At 47.4% G+C, this 19,280-nt stretch overlaps 3 protein-coding genes across 4 annotated transcripts; 2 read left to right on the forward strand and 1 right to left on the reverse strand.

Annotated features, from left to right (window-relative positions):
• Window positions 1-973: 973 nt before the first annotated feature.
• Window positions 974-6,547, reverse strand: LOC112875401 (bromodomain-containing protein DDB_G0270170-like). Its single transcript, XM_025939241.1, has 9 exons — window positions 6,139-6,547; window positions 5,482-5,530; window positions 5,301-5,388; window positions 5,162-5,207; window positions 4,982-5,080; window positions 3,563-3,631; window positions 2,686-2,998; window positions 2,472-2,599; window positions 974-2,281 (listed from the first exon to the last, which is right to left on the reverse strand). Exons 1-9 carry the CDS (start codon window positions 6,406-6,408, stop codon window positions 1,445-1,447), a joined length of 1,899 nt encoding a protein of 632 aa, XP_025795026.1. The 5' UTR covers window positions 6,409-6,547; the 3' UTR covers window positions 974-1,444.
• Window positions 6,548-7,573: 1,026 nt separating this feature from the next.
• On the forward strand, window positions 7,574-10,545 carry LOC112872668 (nucleoside-triphosphatase THEP1). The gene is made up of 6 exons (XM_025935742.1): window positions 7,574-7,698; window positions 7,779-7,866; window positions 7,964-8,054; window positions 9,449-9,533; window positions 9,682-9,838; window positions 10,156-10,545. Exons 1-6 carry the CDS (start codon window positions 7,654-7,656, stop codon window positions 10,269-10,271), a joined length of 582 nt encoding a protein of 193 aa, XP_025791527.1. The 5' UTR covers window positions 7,574-7,653; the 3' UTR covers window positions 10,272-10,545.
• A 3,708-nt stretch (window positions 10,546-14,253) lies between these two features.
• On the forward strand, window positions 14,254-18,879 carry LOC112872667. 2 transcript variants are annotated; one of them, XM_025935740.1, is made up of 6 exons: window positions 14,254-14,406; window positions 14,934-15,093; window positions 15,278-15,357; window positions 15,872-17,587; window positions 17,667-17,835; window positions 17,949-18,879. In XM_025935740.1, the coding sequence occupies exons 2-6, from the start codon at window positions 15,024-15,026 to the stop codon at window positions 18,593-18,595; spliced, it is 2,682 nt and encodes an 893-aa protein (XP_025791525.1). In that variant the 5' UTR covers window positions 14,254-14,406; window positions 14,934-15,023; the 3' UTR covers window positions 18,596-18,879. The 2 variants fall into 2 exon arrangements, with proteins under 2 accessions (XP_025791525.1, XP_025791526.1); XM_025935741.1 differs by having other exon boundaries at window positions 15,875-17,587.
• Window positions 18,880-19,280: the final 401 nt, after the last annotated feature.

Here is a 19,280-nt window from a genome sequence, read left to right on the forward strand (position 1 = left end):
TCGGGGCAAACAGAACCAAAAAAGAGAAAAAAGTTAACAAGAGCAGCGTGCGTGCACGGCCTGCGTCACGTGCCGCGGTGACCGCCGCAACGCAGCAGCAGCGTCCACCCTGACAAGCTCGCAGAGTGAAAGTACTACTACTAGCTACTAGCTAGCATGCAGTAATTGGTTTCAGTGGTGTGCAGTTCCGTGACACGGGTACATGAACGTGACAGCGTGTTCCGCGGTGAGTGCGCCGTACAGGATCCGAATGGCTGGTGGCCTGGTGCGATGCGATGCGAGCTCGCATTTCATTTTCATGGCGCGTCGCCGTGGTACTGGAAGGCTGCAGCGCAGGGGGGGGGCGTCACTGTGGGGGAGTAAAGGAACGGCCGGGCCTGGGCAGCCCAGTAATGGGTGTCGATGACTCGCTCGCTCATCCATCATCATCCATGGCCACAAGCACACAATGAATGGCATGCATGGCGAGAGCCCGGGACATGATGGCGTTCAGGCTTTCAGTTGTGTTGAGTTGAGGAGGGGAGGGGGACACGGATAGAGATGGGCGCGCCCGCTCAGGGCTTTGGGCGTCCACGCATTCACGTCGAGCCTTCACGTGCCGTCACGGCTCCCTGCCGCGCACCATTGGCTCCGGGTGTCGGCCTGCCATGGCAACTGCCTGCATCGAATCGCCTTGGCCCGGTATCGGTAACACACGCAACAGATTTCACGTAACAGATTTGCGGCAGTCAGCCACATTTCATGACCTGCACAAGGTAACCACTAGCTTATTATGCGGTAAAAAATGACATCAAAATGTCGAATCTGGTCGAACAACATATCCAGAGTAAAACCTAAAAGGACCAACAAGCATACTGGGCCCAAAGTCAGAACAACATCAACATGAACAAATGTTAGCACAGCACCAGCCACCAGGGTCACGCTCAGGCAAGCTTTGACCGGGGTCGCTCGACCGGGAAAAAAAATACTCCACTGGAAAAAATCCTGACACAATCGGCCACTCGTACAATTGGAAATGGAATGGATCCTCCCAGGGAAAAGGCACAATTATTCACTGCCTTTCGCTTGTATACTTCCTCTTCTACTATAATGTTACAAATTGGACAACAGGCGCCGCCTCATCACCAAACATTATCATCTCCAATAGGATTAGAATCTGTACAAACTACCCTACCCTTTTACAACAATTCACTGGGGTCAAATGATTAAATGGAGGGCCTAGCTGCTCCGCTTCCCACAACCACCACCGTTTGTGTTATTCTCTGACGATAAATCAAATCTTTTGTTACCTCTTCATCGCTTCTGGTGCTCCACTTAGTGAGTTGTAAATGTCTATCGTCTATCAGATGATTCAGCATTGGGCCCGGAGAAGCAGGATCCAACTCATGCCTCTGCGTCAGAGATCACATTACTAAGGCAAACTAAGTCAATGACTATGCTGTGCTCATAGCTGCAAAGCCAGATCAGGATGCTTCGGATTTGCTAACTTCCCCCTAGGCGGGGAACCTGATGACTGGACACCAGCATTTAAGCTTGGGTGAGCTGAATTATTATCATTCGCGTTCTTTGGATCCTGACCTGCACCTTGCACAGGGTTGACTGTTGCCCTCCCAACATCTCCATTCTGTGCTGTTTTAAGACTATCAGCAGTTAGTTGGTGGCCATGGATATAGCCGTTGGCTTTGCCATTCATTGCAGAAAACATCCCAAGGACTTGAGCATGTGTCATAGGAATGCCTGATCCAAATAACCCTTGCCCACCATATTGACTCATGGCGTTTGACATAGCAGTGAAGCCATTGATATTAGAGTGGATTTCTCGATTGTGGCTGTGCTGCTGTAATGGAGGCGCTGTTCCAGTACTATCCGTACCGCCACACGACTTGTTAACTCCATTCTCATGCTTCATTACTTTACTGGTAATTTCAGAGCTCTTATCAAAGCTTGCTGATGTAGAAGCTACTGTTTGAGTTCTAGTTAGAGCCTCACCAGTAACATCACCATTTGAAGACAGTCCAGACTTGTGATGGAGCACATCAGTCTTGGATGGCATGTTGGGTGGAGCAGTGTCCTCAGAGGAGGGATTGGTCGATGCGACAACAAGAGGACACTGAGAGTTTTGAGGTGGCTCACCATCTACAACCCATCCTGGGCCAAAATTTGTCCCAGGGGGTAGTGCTCTTCTGATACGATTTGCTGCTATATCCCAGCCAACTGGGCCCAATTTTCCTGCAAAGCGGGCCAAGCTCCTAGCATATGCATGTTGCTGCTGAACCCCTACCTGGTTCAGACAATAAGAAGGAAACAATCAAATAAACTAGAAATATTAGCATAGCAAGTACCAGTCAGCATAGATTGTTAAAGCAGTAAGTTTCAATGATCAAGAACAGTTAAGTTAGCAGGGTTTATAAGTCAGCCTATAATCAAATCTGTGAATTCTTCTAAACTGTATCTGGTCAGGATGTGCTTACTGGAACCAGTAGTTTCCTCTCATCATCGAAGGCAGCAAACAGAGAGATATTACGTGAGTAATGCTGATCATATGTACTCCGGCGGTCGTCATCTAAACTAGGGGGTTTCTTCCCCCACTTGGATGAACCTAGAAGATTTACAGAACTCATGTTTGTAAATCAAAAGTTTAGCAACATACAGAACATATGAGCACTTATAAGTAGAAGAACTAACCAGAATAATCACCGATTTTATCTGTTCTTTTTGCACTAAAGGAACCAAACATACTGTGAAAAGCGGATGGATCTTTCAATGGGGTACTTGTATTTCGAGTTCTGTCTCCCGTCGATCTTTTTCTTATTGTATCGGCATTGTCTTCAGGTTTATTTGTTTTTACATTGGATAGATCTGGTGAGACATCATCCTCCATCTTGGGATTCTTTGGTGGCCTGCCTCTTCGAGCTGGTGGCTTGGGTTCTTCTTCTTCATCGCTAGGTTGCCTCAAGTTTTCAAAATCCTTTTTGGCAAGAGCTTCAATAGATCGTGCCTAGGAGATTATTGAATATTTCAGGTAAGTATAGATGGCTAGAAGATAAAGTATTGCCAACTTGTCCACGATACAGAAACATTTAAGGGAAAAGGAACTGAGCTGACTATATATGTCGATCTATCAGTATATTTTTGCATTGCAACAAATATATGGTGCGTGTCTTCTGTAATGGTAAAGTATGTAGCTGGAGAAGACATGCCAAGGAACACACCCCAACTTGATGTACAATTCGTATACTTATATTATTAGCATCGGGAGAAATCAGGTGACTTAAATACCCAAGAGTTAAAAAGCAGTTGCCAAGTTAGTATGTAAAAAAAACAATTACAGTAAGAAAACAAAAGGTGCACACTGTTTATGCAAACATACATAAAAATTCGCATGTCAGTCCCGCAAAACAGAAGGAAAAGCCAGAACAATTTTCATGCTCAACATATATTCTGAACAACAGAACTACCAAAAAAACATACATGATCCACAAAATATAGAAGTGCAAGCGACAAGATCGGTTATATTACAATAACAACCAGCACATGCACTTCAGTATAGTATAAAAATTACCTGCCGGAAGTAGATTGTGTCAGCTGAATTGTAAGACATTGCATTTGATGTAAGTAGAAATACATCATCCTGCAAAAACAGAAAAAACATAAGATGTCAAAAGGAAAATCCGTGTTACTGAAGCACAAGTATTACGCCATTATGATTTGATTTGCTACAAAGTGTGCAATGAATTACTCAATATTATGTTTAACATATATATGCAGGAAATTTTCCCAGTGTTTCTGTGGGAAATTAAACATGCCAATTTTAAACAATTTTAAAATACAAGGGAACACCCAGTGGCCAGTGCACTTGGTATTCTCAAAGAAACAAAAAAACTACAACATGCATCATATATTCTGCTTCTGCGTTTAGAAAATGGAATTCAACAAAGCAGCAACACACCATTCAGTGCAACCCGGTGTCAATAGATGAACTTGGCAGTTACAAAGAGCAAATATTTAAATATCTGCTGAAGCCCAGATATCAGTAATGTATATAAAGCAAGTATACGCAAGAAGCACAGTGCCACTCTGGATTAGAAAAGCTCTTGAGCTACTGACATTTTTTTATTAAAGTAGCTGGTTTATAAGCAATCAGTTCTGGGATTTTATTCATTAATTAAAGTATCTGGACTAATTATTCCAGTGAAACTTCACTTTAGCAGTCTAGGCATCCAACCTATGTTAGAATAAAACATAACTCTGAGCAATGAATACAGCTCGTAACCACGTAGGTCCAACTGATTATTCACGAATGACTACTATAATCAGACAGTATAAACTAAGCTGGAGTTTAATGAATCAATACTGTATTGGATTTGGAATAGCCAAATAGGTCAAAATCATTTAGTTCACTGGAATTCTTTTTCACTCAGAACTGTTGAAGACAATCATTATATCACAACCCATGAAGTTTCAACATGCCAATCCAAAAAGTACCTTTCATTAAGGACATTAACTCATATGGTATGAGCCCGCTTTGATGCCCGGTAAAAAACAGCAAGAACTATAGAAAATGTACATAGAGATATAACGTAGTGCATGTTACTCAAGAATTTCTTGTCCAGTGCATCATAGTGCAGAAAGCAAACAACTAGCACATTCTATTAACAATACCAAAAGGCAGTATCTAGTTCCTCACAAGGGATTAATGAAAGCTAGAAAGGGTGCAACTATATCAACTAAACATTAGTTCACTATACACAAGATTAAATTGGAAAGAACAAAGGTACATTTATGATACAAGAAAACAATAGAGACATTGTTAAACCAGTGAACTGGACAACAAAATACAGCAGTACAGCGGAGCAGGTTGTATCAAACACCAGTTAAATAAAAGATTCACATGAAAGCTGGTAACACAAAACATAGACATCAACACAAGTACACAACCTACAATAGAAGGAACCAGTAAAAGAAACAATCACACAGATACCTCAAACTGCTCCAAGTTAGAATACGAGTCATTCAACAGCTTCTCACGGATTGTTGAGAAGTCCATCGGATGCTCAATAATCTCATGGTAATCTGGAAGCTGCAGCCACAAATAAAATGCCGGTGTTAGCATCCGAGCTCCCATCTGAAAACACAACAGAACTACAGCTCCATGACTCACCTCCTCCGGGTCGACAGGCTCTGAGAAAACTCCATAAGTATCCTTCCTGAGAGCAGTGCAAGGTAGACAGATAAGCACCCATAACCGAAGCAACGCTTATTGGACGAGAATTACATCAGGATGGGGCCAGGGCACTCACTTCTGGAGCCTATCGAGGATGAAGAGCAGCAACTTTTTGTCTGGGAGGGGCGTCCCCGTGGGCCCGCCGCCATCCAACGCAGCAACCCCTGCTCCCACAAACGCAAGAAACGTTAACCAACGAAAAATTCAAATCCCTGAACCACTTCAACGCTAATGCTTTGCTTCCCTCCAAGTCTTACCTTTCCCTGTCGCTTTCGCTGCGTCCTTCTTTCCTTCCCCCGGCTCCTCCTGAAGCATCAAAGAACCGAAACAGAAACACAATCAGAACAGAAATCCACCAAAACAAAAACATTGTTGCATGACGATTTCCGCTTAAAAGCGTCACTATCCCATCATGTAGTGGGGATTGCAGCAAAAATCTAGTGTTGCAGCAAGCTCCGCTGTGAAAGCGACGACTTTTTTCTGCCTCTCGCAGTCCGGACAGTGCTTGCAACCCATCAATAGGAGAAAAAGGAGGTCAAATGCGTCAAAACTTGTCAGATCCGCTTACTGTTCCCTTCAAAGGAAAGGATTAAAGCGCTGACGATGGTCAAGATCCCTAGACTGGCCGGACTCCAGAGGCCCCAAAAAGAATTCGAAACCCGCCGAAAAAAGCAACGCCCTCCAAGAAGCAAAAATCCCAAACCGCCACTATCGGAGCTCCACTGATCCCCGCTAGATTCCCCACCACGGAGGCGAGCCGTACCACAAAACCCCCCCAAAAAAAAATCCCGAGGCCGCAGATCCAACCACTACGGCTCCGCATCGCCTCGTGTCCCGCGGCCAAAACCCTCTCGGGGAGGTCCCCAAACCCCGGAATTTTCGAAAAATTGGCGCGAGAGAGGGAGACACCCGACCTTGACGACGCCGGAGAGGACGCTCTTGAGGCGTTTCTGCCGCCGCCGCCCGCTCCCTACCCCGTCATCATCGTCATCAGAGGGGTTGGGGTCCCGGCGGGAGGGTGAGGGGGCGGGGCTAGGGTTTTGGGCCTGGAGGCGGAGGCTGCGGCGTTGGAGGTCGAGGAGGGAGGGGCGGCCCTTCTTCTTGCGCCGCCGCTGCGGGGATGGCGTTTCTGCGGGGGGCGGAGGCGGGGGAGGAGGAGGAGGAGGCTTGCGGGTCTTCTCCATCGCAGGCCGGCAGGCCGCAACGGCGACGGCGGCAGCGGCGGCGGCGGCGAGGCGCGGACGGGGGAGGGAGGTGGTGATGGTGTGATGGCCTGGGAACAGGTCGGGGTGCGTGTGGCTTTGCGTGCGTTTGGTATTTTTTCCTGGGGCCTTTCGGTTTGCGTCGGGCGGCTCGGCTCTTGCGGGGCCCGCCGTGTCACGACCCGTGGGGCAGGCTATATGTGGCCCCACATGGAAGCGAGAGAGGATAAAGCTCCCCGTGTTATTGGGTTCGGATCGGCCGGCCGCGGGCGCGTTTGGTGGGGGGTGGGACCGGGCGCGTGTATGTCGTGGGCGGATCCGATTGGTGGGTGCCCCCAGGTGGTGTGGGTGGTTGTTTTCTAGTTGGAATTCGAGGCCGTGTGACCCAACTGTCAGCCAGATGAGGAGTTTCCTTCTGCTGCGTTTCCCGCAATTCTTACATGGAATCAACCGTACCGTTTTGAAAAGGTTAATCCATCTTTTGAGCTAAGTGACAGTCAGCTAGTGTTAACAAGTCTCGCATATGGCTTCAAACAAAAAAAAGGAAGAATCTCACATACAAGTTTCTTACGTGTTTTATGGATGAATGGTCTAACTTATGAGAGCAAACATGCAGCATCTTCTGGCAAAATCCTTTCATACCCTGTTTATGTTTTAGCATGGAGGAGGTGGTCACATGGTTTCCCGAGATGGGATGTTACATGGTTGTGAGTGTGGGAAATTGCCATCGATTCATTGAATATCCCATGGAACGAGGGGTTAACGGGCATGATTGAATATCCTTGCATGATGCATCCTTATGGTAATGGAAGGACTACAATGCCTCAACTCGGATCACCTAGCTCTTGATTTGCTTGAGGTGAAGACCTATTTTTTCAAAATTCATGTGATGAGGTTCAATATTTTTATTAAAAAAATATGCTCTAGCCCTCTAGGTTCAATAATATTTTTGTTTTGTTTTTTCCACATAAATATAATCAATAATAAACTTCTAGAGAAAACAACAAAAATAAGAGTTCTGGCTGGCCCATTAAAATTCATGGCATTTGCTCAAATCCAGCCCATCAAGCCGACACGACAAGCTTCCGCCTTCACGCTGTAGTTGCGTAAAGGCAGTAATTTCCGTCTTCCCCACCGCGTTGCGTAGGATCACAGAAATCACTCGAACGCGCGGCGCCTCCCGCCTCGCCGTTCGCACCCGCCGCCGCCGCCTGCCTCACCGGTCCCATGGCCGCCGCGCCGTCGAGGTGCCTCCTCGTCACTGGCCCGCCGGTAATCCCCTAACCTCCCACAGAACCCTCCTCTTCTTCCCCCAACAGCCGCCTCACGGCTTGGGCTTCTGGTGCTCGCAGGGCGTGGGGAAGACGACGCTGGTCATGCGGGTGTTCGAAACCCTCAGGGCCTCCCACCCGAACCTCACCATTCGTGGCTTCTATACCCGTACTGCGTTTACCTAGCCCTCTCGAACTCCGATTCGTTCCACTGCGCAGTTGGCGACCGGAAATTTCACCAGCTTTTGTGTGTTATCTGTTTGCAGGCGAGGTGAGGGAGAGTGGCGAAAGGGTAGGGTTCGAGGTTGTCACGCTCGACGGCCGAAGTGGACCGCTCGCCTCATCCAAGGTTTCCAGGTCGGGCTCACGTTGCTATTATGCTTCTTCTGGTTTCATTTGTGTAGCACTGTGCATTCGATAATTGGAATTTTGAAATGTGTCAGTAGTATGGAAATTTTGTGTAATTAGGATTTTGAAATGTGTCAATACTCGGTGCTATGGAAATTATCTGATGCTATTGGGTATAGTAGGCTAATTGCTCAAACCATCAAGGACGACAGGAGCTATTGCATTGCTGTGATGTGGACAAATAGACTGACATCTTTTGAGATTGCTTCCCTGCAACTATAGTTGAGATCACTGTCCAATTCTAAATGATGTTCTCCTTTCAAAGAGACAACAGCAAGTAATGGCCATGCTTGGATGACTCGAACCCATCTTTGCTGATGATTGGTAAATGGTTCATATTCTCCATTAATAGCTTTTCAGGCCACTTGTACTAGTCTATGCTCATGTGTCCTGAAGATTTTCATGCCACTTGTACTATATGTCCCTTTTGGTTAAAACGCACACACTCTATGTTCATAAACTTTCCATTGTCGGGTGAACTTAGAGTTTTCCAGTTCCTGTTGTCATACTTCCGTCCTGACCTATTGTTGCCTCTTTGCCCATGACTGTCATTGCTTATTGTCGCAATACCATGTTGATGTATGCTTGGTATTCTGTCAGCCTAGATATGCTGATGCATACCACCATTTTTTTGGGTCTTTTGAAGCCTTATTATTACCCAAAGGTTTCCAGGTCAGGATCACCTTGCTATTATGCTTGTTCTGTTTTCATTTGTTTAGCATTGTGCATTTGGGTAACTGAAATTTTGGAATGTGTCACTACTATGGAAGTTATCTGATACTATGCAGTAGTGGACTAATTGTTCAAGCCTTGAAGATCAGGAGCTACTGCATTTCTCTGTATTCAAGCAAATAGCCTAACATATTGAGATTGCTTACCTGCAATTATAGTCGAAATTCAGCGCTCAGTTTTAAATGAAGGCCCCTTTCTAGTGCAGCAATGCCAAGTGATGGCCTTGCTCCAATGACTTAAATCCATCTTTGTTGATGGTTGGAGAATGGTACAACTTGTCTAATACACAGATTATCTGGGCCAGTTGAGCTAGTCTATGCTCATGTATTATATGTCACATAAACTTCAAATTGTTGGATGAACTTGGAATTTTTCAGTTCCTGTTGTCGTACTTCCATCTTACATATCCCAGATACTTAAATTGTGACAGTTTAATGAAGTACAGTGTCCACCTTTTGTTTCCTCTTTGCCTATCTAATAATTTTCAACCATTGCGCTGCTGCATATCTGCCATTGCTTACTTCCTCAAAACCACTTTGATGTATGGGTGTTAAATTCTTTTGACTTAGATATGTTCACGCATACTATCAAAATCTTTGTTATTTTCGCAGCCCAGAGTCTGTTAGAGGGCCTACTGTTGGGAAATACAAAGTAGATGTAGCATCTTTGGAATCACTAGCATTACCTGAGCTGCAGGTAAGCAGTTCTGAGTTATGAAATCTCAAGGGTTGCATTCATATGGTCTTTGTTAGTTAGCTGATGCATGATAATGTTTCAAAAGTTTGTTGTTGATTGATTATGATGCAAAAGGTAATTTACTTCATATTCCTTGTTGAAATGTCAGATCAAGGAAGAAACAGATCTCTTCATCATTGATGAAGTGGGTAAAATGGAGCTGTTCAGTTCAGCATTTTTCCCTGCTGTAATGAGAGTTATTGAATCCAATATACCAGTGCTGGCCACCATGCCGATTCCTAGAAATGGCCAAGACATTCCAGGAGGTACCTTGTTATCCCGTTTTGCAACTTTGCAGAGGCTACGGATCGACGTTGTTGCTGTGTTGTACAAAGTCTTGCATAAAATACAATCTCCTTGGTTGCCTTTAACAGTCATTTCATTTATGTATTTAAGGAAGCTGCATTCATGCACATATTTAGAGCTTGCTAATTCAGCCAACTATACATGTTATGCCAATAAATTAATTGATCTCATACTGAAATACTATTCCAAAATTATCTTCAAATTTAGTTGCAAGTTCTGATTCTGACCATGGTTTGCCCCTGGAGTTCTCATTGAAAACCTTTCCTGTAAAATGCAGTTGCGAGGTTGCGGAATCATCCTGGAGCGGCTATTTTCACCTTAAATACTGGTAATAGGGATATGATGAGAGAAACAATCTACAATCAGTTAAACTGTTTGTTGCAGAAGAGGTGATCTGCTAACCTCCCTGTGTGCTTATTTTGTTAGTCTGACATAAGGATGAAATAAAATCTTCCTTGTATGCAAGATCAAACCTAGAAGTTTCCTTTCACTATTTGTACAATATAGCCTATAATAGAACTTGGTCACGTCTTATGGTGTTGTACCTGAACCTGAAATACCCTTTTCCATGTTTAACGACCAATGAAAAGACAGTCAGATTACTGCGTTGTTGCTGTGTACTGGTAAAATCTAAATGTACAATAAGCATCTTGTTTAGTTTTTCTTAGTTCTCTGTGTGGTTCTTCAATCATGTATTCACATTCACCTTGTCAAAAAAACCTTTGTCACAACAGCTCTCTTGTATAAATGCATTTAGCATGTAGTGACCTCTACAACAAGTATCACATGCTCTGCACAACTAATTTGCTAATATGCCATTATTGCCTGCCTGTTTTGGGCCCATGATGACTCTCAGCTTGGTTTGGCAGCCCCATTGTAACTTAATTATTGCTGTAGTTCTTACCCTCATTTTGTCTATGAGAGATGACAAATTAACTGAAATTTGCCATAGTTCTTACCCTCATCTTGTCTATGAGAGATGACCAAGTAGCTGAAATGGCAATCAAGTTGGATAGTAGTAATGATAGAGGTTTCAGACATATCTTTACCAATACTTATGATTTGTGATGTTTCCTTGTTAGAGTGTATCACGGATTTTAACCGTCAACTGAACTGTGACTTGTGTTTGGTAGTTTAGTGCAAATGAGATAGTGTAGTCTTATGGGTCGCATCACATTTGATTCTCTTAAGGATGTCTACCATAATAAATTCCTGAAGCGTTACATGATGATGAAGTCGAATAATGAAATGAAGATCAAATTTCTGTATCAGTAGGCAGCTATGCACAATGATGAAACCTATCAAGAAAAGTGAGTAGAAAAAGATTACATTTGTTGGTGTAATGATACAGTGCACAAAAGAATCAATGCATGGGTGTCGATTTGGCTAACAAAGGAGGTTTTCTCAATCCCCTCTGCATTTCTTCCATCATTTTGGACCACTGCTGCTAAGGCACCTTGTAATGGAGTAGGACATATCCTAGAAGCAAGCAGCAACTTCACATGACACATGTTCTTGTGGGGGACTCCTGATCTGAATGATCACAGGGAATTTTCACCCAAAGAGGCACAGTCTTTTGATTGAGGTGGGCACAGAATTAAAGCGCAGTGTACTGATCATGGCACCCCTTTACAACCCACTGAGCCCCATCCCTCCCCATTGAGCCCTCCCAGAAAGATGCCATTAAACGCCAACGATGTGAGTTTTGGTAACATTAGCAAATGGCAAGTGAGCCTAGGACCATCTGGGCAGAGTTTTTTCACTTTTAAGAACTGAAAAGTCCTTTAAACTTGTTGGCAATGTTTTGTTGAAGGCAGAAAGTGCAAGGCAATCTCTCAGGAGATACGATACTCCATCTTTGTCTAAATAAACAAATGATTAGGCGTGCACAATTTATAAATGCAGATTACAGATTATCCTGTGCAAGCTGGAGCTGGAACCAGTGAAGAACTTCAAGGAAATCTGCATGCACAGGTTTGCCCATCCTTCTCCATAACCGGAAACTTTTTTTGTGTGTCAGTAGCCTTTGAATTGAGTCTGAATATAGTGACTAGTCATTTGAGAGGAAGAAACCGTTGTCAAGTGACACGACCGCAAGACTCATAAATAGTTGCCCATTTTCGTGCTCGGTCTGAAACGTCCATACTGCTGAGCTTCCGAGGAAATCGTGGGCTTTCTGAGATGACAGCCTTGCGGATGACCCTAGCGCCCTCCCCTCGCTTTAGGCAGTGCCAGTGTGGGGTGTGGAGCTGAACCGCTGAATGGTATTGATTCGATGGCAGCCCCACCATGTGATCTCTTCATGTAGGAGGGGCCGCCGGTTAACTTGTTTAATCCCGGTTGCATAATTTTTTTTTCTCTCCTCCAGTGCAGGTTTAGTTTAGCGCCGAGGAATGATGGCCGTGCATGAACGCACGCCGGTCGATAGCACTTGCCGGGTTTAAGAACGGAAAGAGGGATTGATCCTCCTACCGAAAGCTTGCGCTGTGCCCTTTTGTTCTTGTACAGGAATGATGTTTGGTTGGTGTCCTGGAGAACCCCAACATCAGGCATGCTTGGTGCTTTACCTTACCTTCAGGCTTCAGTAAGCCCGTGCCTCCCTGCTGTGCTGCTCATCCATGACCACGAGTCTGCTCCCTCGCCGCATGGGCGGAACACAGGGGCCAGTCTCGTACCGGTTGCAGTTGGCAGTTTGGTGAGGCATGGTGTTACGAGCCAATAATACAGCGTCTGCAATGTCACCTCTCTCTGATAGCTAGCGGCAACAAACTGGCTAAGCCCCTCCCGGCCAGGCCAGCGAAGCCGGCGCATCCGCACGACACGCATAAAGAACAAGCAGCAGTTGTTAGCCGGGTGAAGGAGCATGGGCATGTGCGTGTGCGTGCAGGACGGACGTCATCAACACTCCCGATCACGCGTCGCTCTCGTCTCCCGCGCGACGCCGCCCCGGCAAATCCTTACGGGCGGGGCGTACCCCGCGCGCGCCATTGATGTGCCGCGCCCGCACCAGCAAACACGCCCGGTGAGGGTGAGGTGAGCCTGCCGCCCCGGTCCCGGAGCCATTTGGGGTGTTCCTCCTGGAAATATATCCACACGTGTCGCGCCATCAATATTCAATAATCATGTGCTTGTATCACGCAGACGCAGTCGTTAAGTCGTGTGCATATGTTTGTTTACAATTGTGCTGCTTGTGATGATATGATTGGTGAGGCCGGCATACACATACGATTTTTTTTTCATAGGCAGAATTTTTCAAAGAAACGCAAAAGGGGAAGAAACTTGAGATGCTGGTTCGGAAGACCTCACAGCTGCCTGTCACATTTTGATTTTTGAAGTAAAAAAAAATCCCTTTTAATCCTCGTTTTGTTGGGTGTTAATAGCCTACAGAGAGTCAGAGATTGATCCAGCCATACTGCTCTGGCGTATCTGTTGCAAATTTGCAAGTATGGTCTGAACACATTTCATTTTTTTTAGAGAGTCCAGTATCCAACAGCTTCGGCATTTCAGCTGGATAATTCTGGTACTGTTGGGGTGCATCAAGTGGTTCCCCTTCCATAGCTATAAGAAACTATTTCACGAGGGAACATCTCATCCGATCCCCACATGATGCTGACAAACACAGGTTGCGACTGCGATCCGTGCCCCCGGAACGGCCGGGACAGCGGGCGGTTATCAAAAACGGCGCCAAATGGAGCTGCCCCCGTGCGTGCGAGCCAGGGGAGGGGAGGGAAGGGAGCAGGAAAAGATCAACGAAAGCGTGTGGCGCACCAACTAGAGTCCTCGCACAACCGAGCTGTCCCCAGCCTAAAGAACTGTCAAGAGCCATGGCCCCATTTACCTGGCTCCTGCTGCAGAATCTTCCTCACTGGCTGCCGTTCTCACCCCCGCACCTGCAAAACCTTCCCGTTTTAACCTTCCTCCCCTGACGGTAAAGCAGTTAATTCCTCACCAACCGTCCAGCCCAGAAGGGAGTCAACCGCCGGACAGCTCATCATCTTTTCGTTTTAACCATAACAGTAACCACTTAACTACTGCCAATGAGGAAAAGGTTTCATCACGCATGGTTAAAACATGCGTCCACGCCGGTTAAACTGTTGAAAACTACTGTGGTTGCAAGAAATGCAGCGCATGATCAGAGGCTAATCCCAGTGGCAACAGAGGGGCAGAGATGGCGCGAGTGGGGTGGGCGTAATAAAGGGCAAGGGAAAAACCGAAGAAAGGAGGAGGGGTGGGTGAGGGGGAAAGCGGAACAAGCTTTCGCTTTCCTTCCTCCACCTCTTCCCTACGTGGGCTGTAGTAATTATTATGCGTGCGTGAGTGCCACCATAAGCGCGCATCAACAAGAGACTCGAGTCCTCGACCTCCCGCGGCCAGCGGCGTATCTCTCCGTCCCTCTCTTCTCGCCTCCCGCGGCGCCCGGGTTCCCACGGCGGGAGGAGCGGCGGCGAGGCCTGCCCGTGCACGCGACGGCGACCGGCGGCCGGTCACCGGAGTTGCGCTGCCAGCTTCGGCGAGATCAACCTTGGATGTATGGCTCTAGCCTTCGTTCGTCAGTTGGTTTGGTTCGTTCGCGTTTGCGGTTCGCGTGCAGACTGATCTGTTGGGTTGGTTCTCATTTTTTCTGGTTCTTGGAGGGAATGCTGTTTCATCTTCTTCGTTGTGATCTGGTTGCACGTGGGTGGGGTTCAGCTTCCCATCCTGCTGACGACTTGGCATGTCTGTTCATGTGCTGGTGTGCCTGGCCTTGGATGATTCTTTCAAAATGAATTCGAGAAAGTTTTGTCATTATGATCCTGCTCTCCTTACGTCTTGATGGTGTGTTTTAGTTCAAATGTGTCTGCATCATCAAAATGCCTATCGATTCCAACTGCTGTTATTACCGCGATGTTCAGAATCCTTCTCATGTCTGAATTTGCTCTGGCCTTGTGTATCGCTTTGATTTAATTAGCAGGAAATGAATTTCGTAGAACTGACGACCAATCGTGTGGTTTTTCTTTCGGTTGCGACATGCTGTTCTGCAGAATCTGACATGATATCCTGCACCTCTTTCTGCAGGATAAGAAAGTCAATCTCTTTCGTCCTGCGGCGCGGAGACCCTGATCTCGCCATCGAAGCGCTCGCTAGATCTCCGTGGCTGGCACCATCATGCTGCAGTACCTCGACTTCTCTCATGCCAGCACCTCAAGGAAGTGGGGGCACAAGAGACAGGGCGACGGTATGGCGATGCATGTTGATTCATTTCTCTCTGTCCACCATACTGCAGCACCACTTTGACCTGAATTTCTGAATCCTTGATAAGTGCTAACATATTCATAGAATGTGATAGTTTGATCAGGAGTTATTTTTTTCTGATATCTCTCTGCTTTTTTGGTGACTGAATTCGGAACCCATGCTTCCAGGATTTGAAGCTCCAAGGAACAGCATGGAGTTCGCCTTGGAGGCTTCCCACAGCTACGGCGTTTTCCAGGAGGATGTCCCGGTGAGTCTTCCTTGTACTAGTATACTGCTCTGTCAGAGTAATTCCTTCCGTCTTCTGTCCCCCAAGTAGGCACTCTTCTGTTTCAGAAAAGAACATGTCTTATGTTTCTCTGACGAATAGTTCGTTGTGTGCGTGAAAAACTTTGTTCATTCTTGAGCGACGAGGTACCTACTTTGGTAACTTTGTTGCTAGCTCCTACCTGCACTTGTAATTGATTGTAGTTACCTGACAAGACACACCAGAAACTGCATAAATAATGTCAAGCGGTAGCATCTACTGTTGCTGGCTGCATGCCTGCATCTACTGAATAATCTTTGCCTCGTCATCTTTCCAGTGCATCTACTGTTGCTGGCTGCATCAAGTATTTTTCTTCATCTCTTAAAAACTTCTGCTTTTCTGGATGAAGCAACGTTCAGTTACTATTCGGAAAATCCGGATTGTTTTTATGGTGCTAAATGTGACAAACAAAAATTGCAGTGATCTGAATATCTGATTGAGTTTCTTGTGAATTTAGCAGTATTCCTGCAATACGAGGCAGTACCCAAAGTCCGGGCTCAGCCACAGCTCTTCCCCAATCAAGAAGCTGATCCATGAAGACATTTCCTTCAGAACAAATGAAGGCCACAAGAGGCCCGGTGTCATCGCGAGATTGATGGGCATGGACTCACCTCCGCTGAACGCAACCACTGAATCCATCAGCCGTTCAGAAGAAAGAAGATCAGAGATCGCCCCAAGATCAGTAACAAGAAGTAGAGATCCTTCTGAAATAATCTCAACCAAGCATGTCTCCTTCGTGCAACACAATAAGGACTCCATCAAGCATGCACCAAAGCAAGAAATCCGAGCCTACGACGACGAGAGGGATCTGTTCGGCCAGCTGAGCAAGAGGAACAATGAGTGGAGTAAGCCGCAGCTGCGAGAGCACCCGCAGGAGGAGGAGCTGCAGAAGTTCAAGAAGGACTTCGAGGCGTGGCAGGCGAGCAGGGCGTGGGAGCAATCAAGAAGTTTCGAACTGGAGAGTAACCTCGACGACGACGACGACAAGTGCACGGACATCGTGCCGTACAGGCACCAGCACCACAAAGGGAAAGATGCTAGCAGTGGCAACAGGTACATGCACGCCAATGACGATCTGCATCGGAGAAGAAGCAAGGAGAGCAGCACGTCAATCTCTGGGAGCCGTACGTTCTCTCTGACGAGCGCAGATGCGTGTTCCACAAGGTTGCCACTCTCAAGGTTCTACCACGAGGAGGAGAGGTCGTTGTCGCCGACGAGGATTGTCGTACTGAAACCCTGCCCGGAGCTGAGCATGGATGACATTGAGGAGTCGTCTCTGGGGTCGCCGGAGCTGGTGAAGAAGGAGAACAACATGGAGGCCTTCCTCGAGGAGGTGAAGAAGAGGCTAAAGATTGAGCTCGAGGGGAGTATGGCCTCCGACGACAAGGCGAACCGGTGGGCCGCCGGAGGCGACATCCCGGCCGACCCGAAGCAGATCGCGCGGAACATCGCCAACCAGATCAGGGAGAACGTCACAAGGGACTTGCACCCGGCGCTGGTACGGTCGGAGTCGACTCGATCGTACCGCAGCGACGTGCCATTCAATGGGCAGAGCCAGATGGACTACATCGGCAGAGATGCCAGGAGGCAGCTCTCTGACAGACTGAAGAACGTGCTGAGAAGGGAGCCGGACGCCGAGCCGCCGTTCTCTCACCGGAGAAGGGCTGCCTCGACGTCGTTCGACGAGGAGCCAAGGCCCAAGCCAAGGCACGACATGACATCAAGGAAGGGGAAGATCAGGAGCAAGGAGGAGAAGAAGTGCGCGATCGGGTCCGACGTCAGGTCCTTCAGATACGGATCAAACAAGACACCAACCCAATTGGACTCCGAGCCAGTGTCGCCGAGAAACCTCATGAGGTCGTTCTCGGCGCCGGTGTCCGGCACGACCTTCGTGAAGCTCCTCTCGGAGGAGCCGCGGGTGCTGACCGGAGCACGACTGCAGCGCAAGCAAGAAGGCCACGGGAGCAGGCCGTCGTCAGAGGAGAGGAAAGGGAGGAAGGACGCGTTCAACATCAAAGGCAAGGTGTCCAACTTGAGGCAGAACCTGGGGCTCCGAGCGAAGCTGTTCGGCAAGAAGTTCCACGCCTCCGACGAGTCGTTCCCGGACGACCTCCCTCCGTTCGGCACGCTCGTCACCGCCCCCTCCGTTCTCATACACCCCGGCGTCCTCCAGGTAAGGCAACTCCACCAATGTTAATGCTTTTTCAGAGCCATTGCAATCTGACATGAGACTGATGCTCGTTTGGTTGCAGGAGAACTCGACCGAGGTGCCGCCGAGCCCGGCGTCGTGGTGCAGCAGCCCGCCTGACGAGATGAGCAGGGGAGGGTACCCGAGTCCTGTCTCGCCATTGGAGGCCTCCTTCAGCGAGCACCGGTCGCCCTTGAGGACGGCAGCTAAGGACATGAGCTCAAGTGCTTGCGGTGAGTATCAAGCGTCAACTGATGCTTGTTTCTGATCTACCAAGGATGATACACTGAATACTTCATTCAGAAGTTTATGTTTGCATGAGCTTTGACCAAAGAACCTCTCGCAGAGCTAGGAGTCTTGTCAGAACAAGTTTATACTGAAGAAGAACAAGCTGAGACAAGTCTTGTAGTCCTGGACGAGCAGGACGACGACATGGACGAGTTGGATCACCCCATCAAATCTTTCATCAGAGCTGTTCTTGTCATCGCCGGCATGTACGGAACGAGGCAGAATCCTAGCAATCTGTCATCAGACTGCCAAGCTAAGCCGATCCCCAAGCGGGTGTTGGAGGAAGTGGAGTCCTCGTCCTCAACCTTGGCGGCATCATCAGATGGCGGTGCTCTTACAGAAGTCGATCGCCGACTCCTATTCGACCTGATCAACGAGGCGCTGCCGGGAGTCGTCCGGGCCTCGACGACGCTGTGCACGTTCGACAAGTGCTACGCCACGGCGCCGAGAAGAGCCTCCAGTGGCAAGAAGCTGCTGGAGGCGCTGTGGAAGTCCGTGCAGGTGTGGCTAGAACCTCCAAGCGACAACATGACGTCGAGCTCCGCTTCTGTGGACGTGCTGATCGGCCGTGACCTGAGCATGTCAGCGTGGAACGGCGAGTTCCGCGACGATACCGACGAGCTGGGAGGGGAGGTGGAGGAGGAGATGTTGGACGAGCTAGTCGACGAGATGGTGTGGGACGTGCTCCTCAACGTCGGAGACTGATGATTTATAGCCTTATAGGTCTCTTCTGACGGGTATACTTGTACATTTTGGGGTGCTCTTTTTTTCTACCTCTTCAGAGTGCTTGCCGGAATTGCGATCGGGTGTTAGGTGAGTGAAAAATGTAACTATGTTTGCGTGTGAAGAATGCTAAATTTACCCTAAGAAGTGCATAAAAGAAGCAAAAAGAGAGTGAATTTTAAGAAAAAGCAAGGTAGGCTTTGTGTCATCGTGGTGCAGTTTTCTGTAATCTACGGTCTTGCTTGGTGTGGCACATTTTTCCTGTAAGTAGCAGTATATATCGGATGGAATTTTTATCGTTTAGAATAAGAAAGATAACTCGAGTCTTAGTTTCATCTTCAAGGAAGCCCTGGAGCATGCTCAATTGCTGGAGAAATGGAGCGTGGAAAAGGTAAAAAGACAGTGTAATTTCGTGGCACATGAATTAGCACAGTTAGCTAGACGTAATAATAGACACACAACGGTGTGGTTGAGGCAGGCGCCTGCGTGCTTTCTTGACCTCATTAAGGACGATTGTAATTCCCTATCTGTCTACCTAGCTAATAAAGCTCTTTTTACAACAACAAAAAATCGTTTAGGTGAAATGTCTCGACATCCACGACATTAATATTGAACGTAGGTGACGGAGGCTTCTGTATCCACTAACACGTAGGGTCACGGGCAACTA

The sequence above is a fragment of the Panicum hallii genome, chromosome 9 (assembly GCF_002211085.1).
Source record: "Panicum hallii strain FIL2 chromosome 9, PHallii_v3.1, whole genome shotgun sequence".
Taxonomy (NCBI): Eukaryota; Viridiplantae; Streptophyta; class Magnoliopsida; order Poales; family Poaceae; genus Panicum; species Panicum hallii.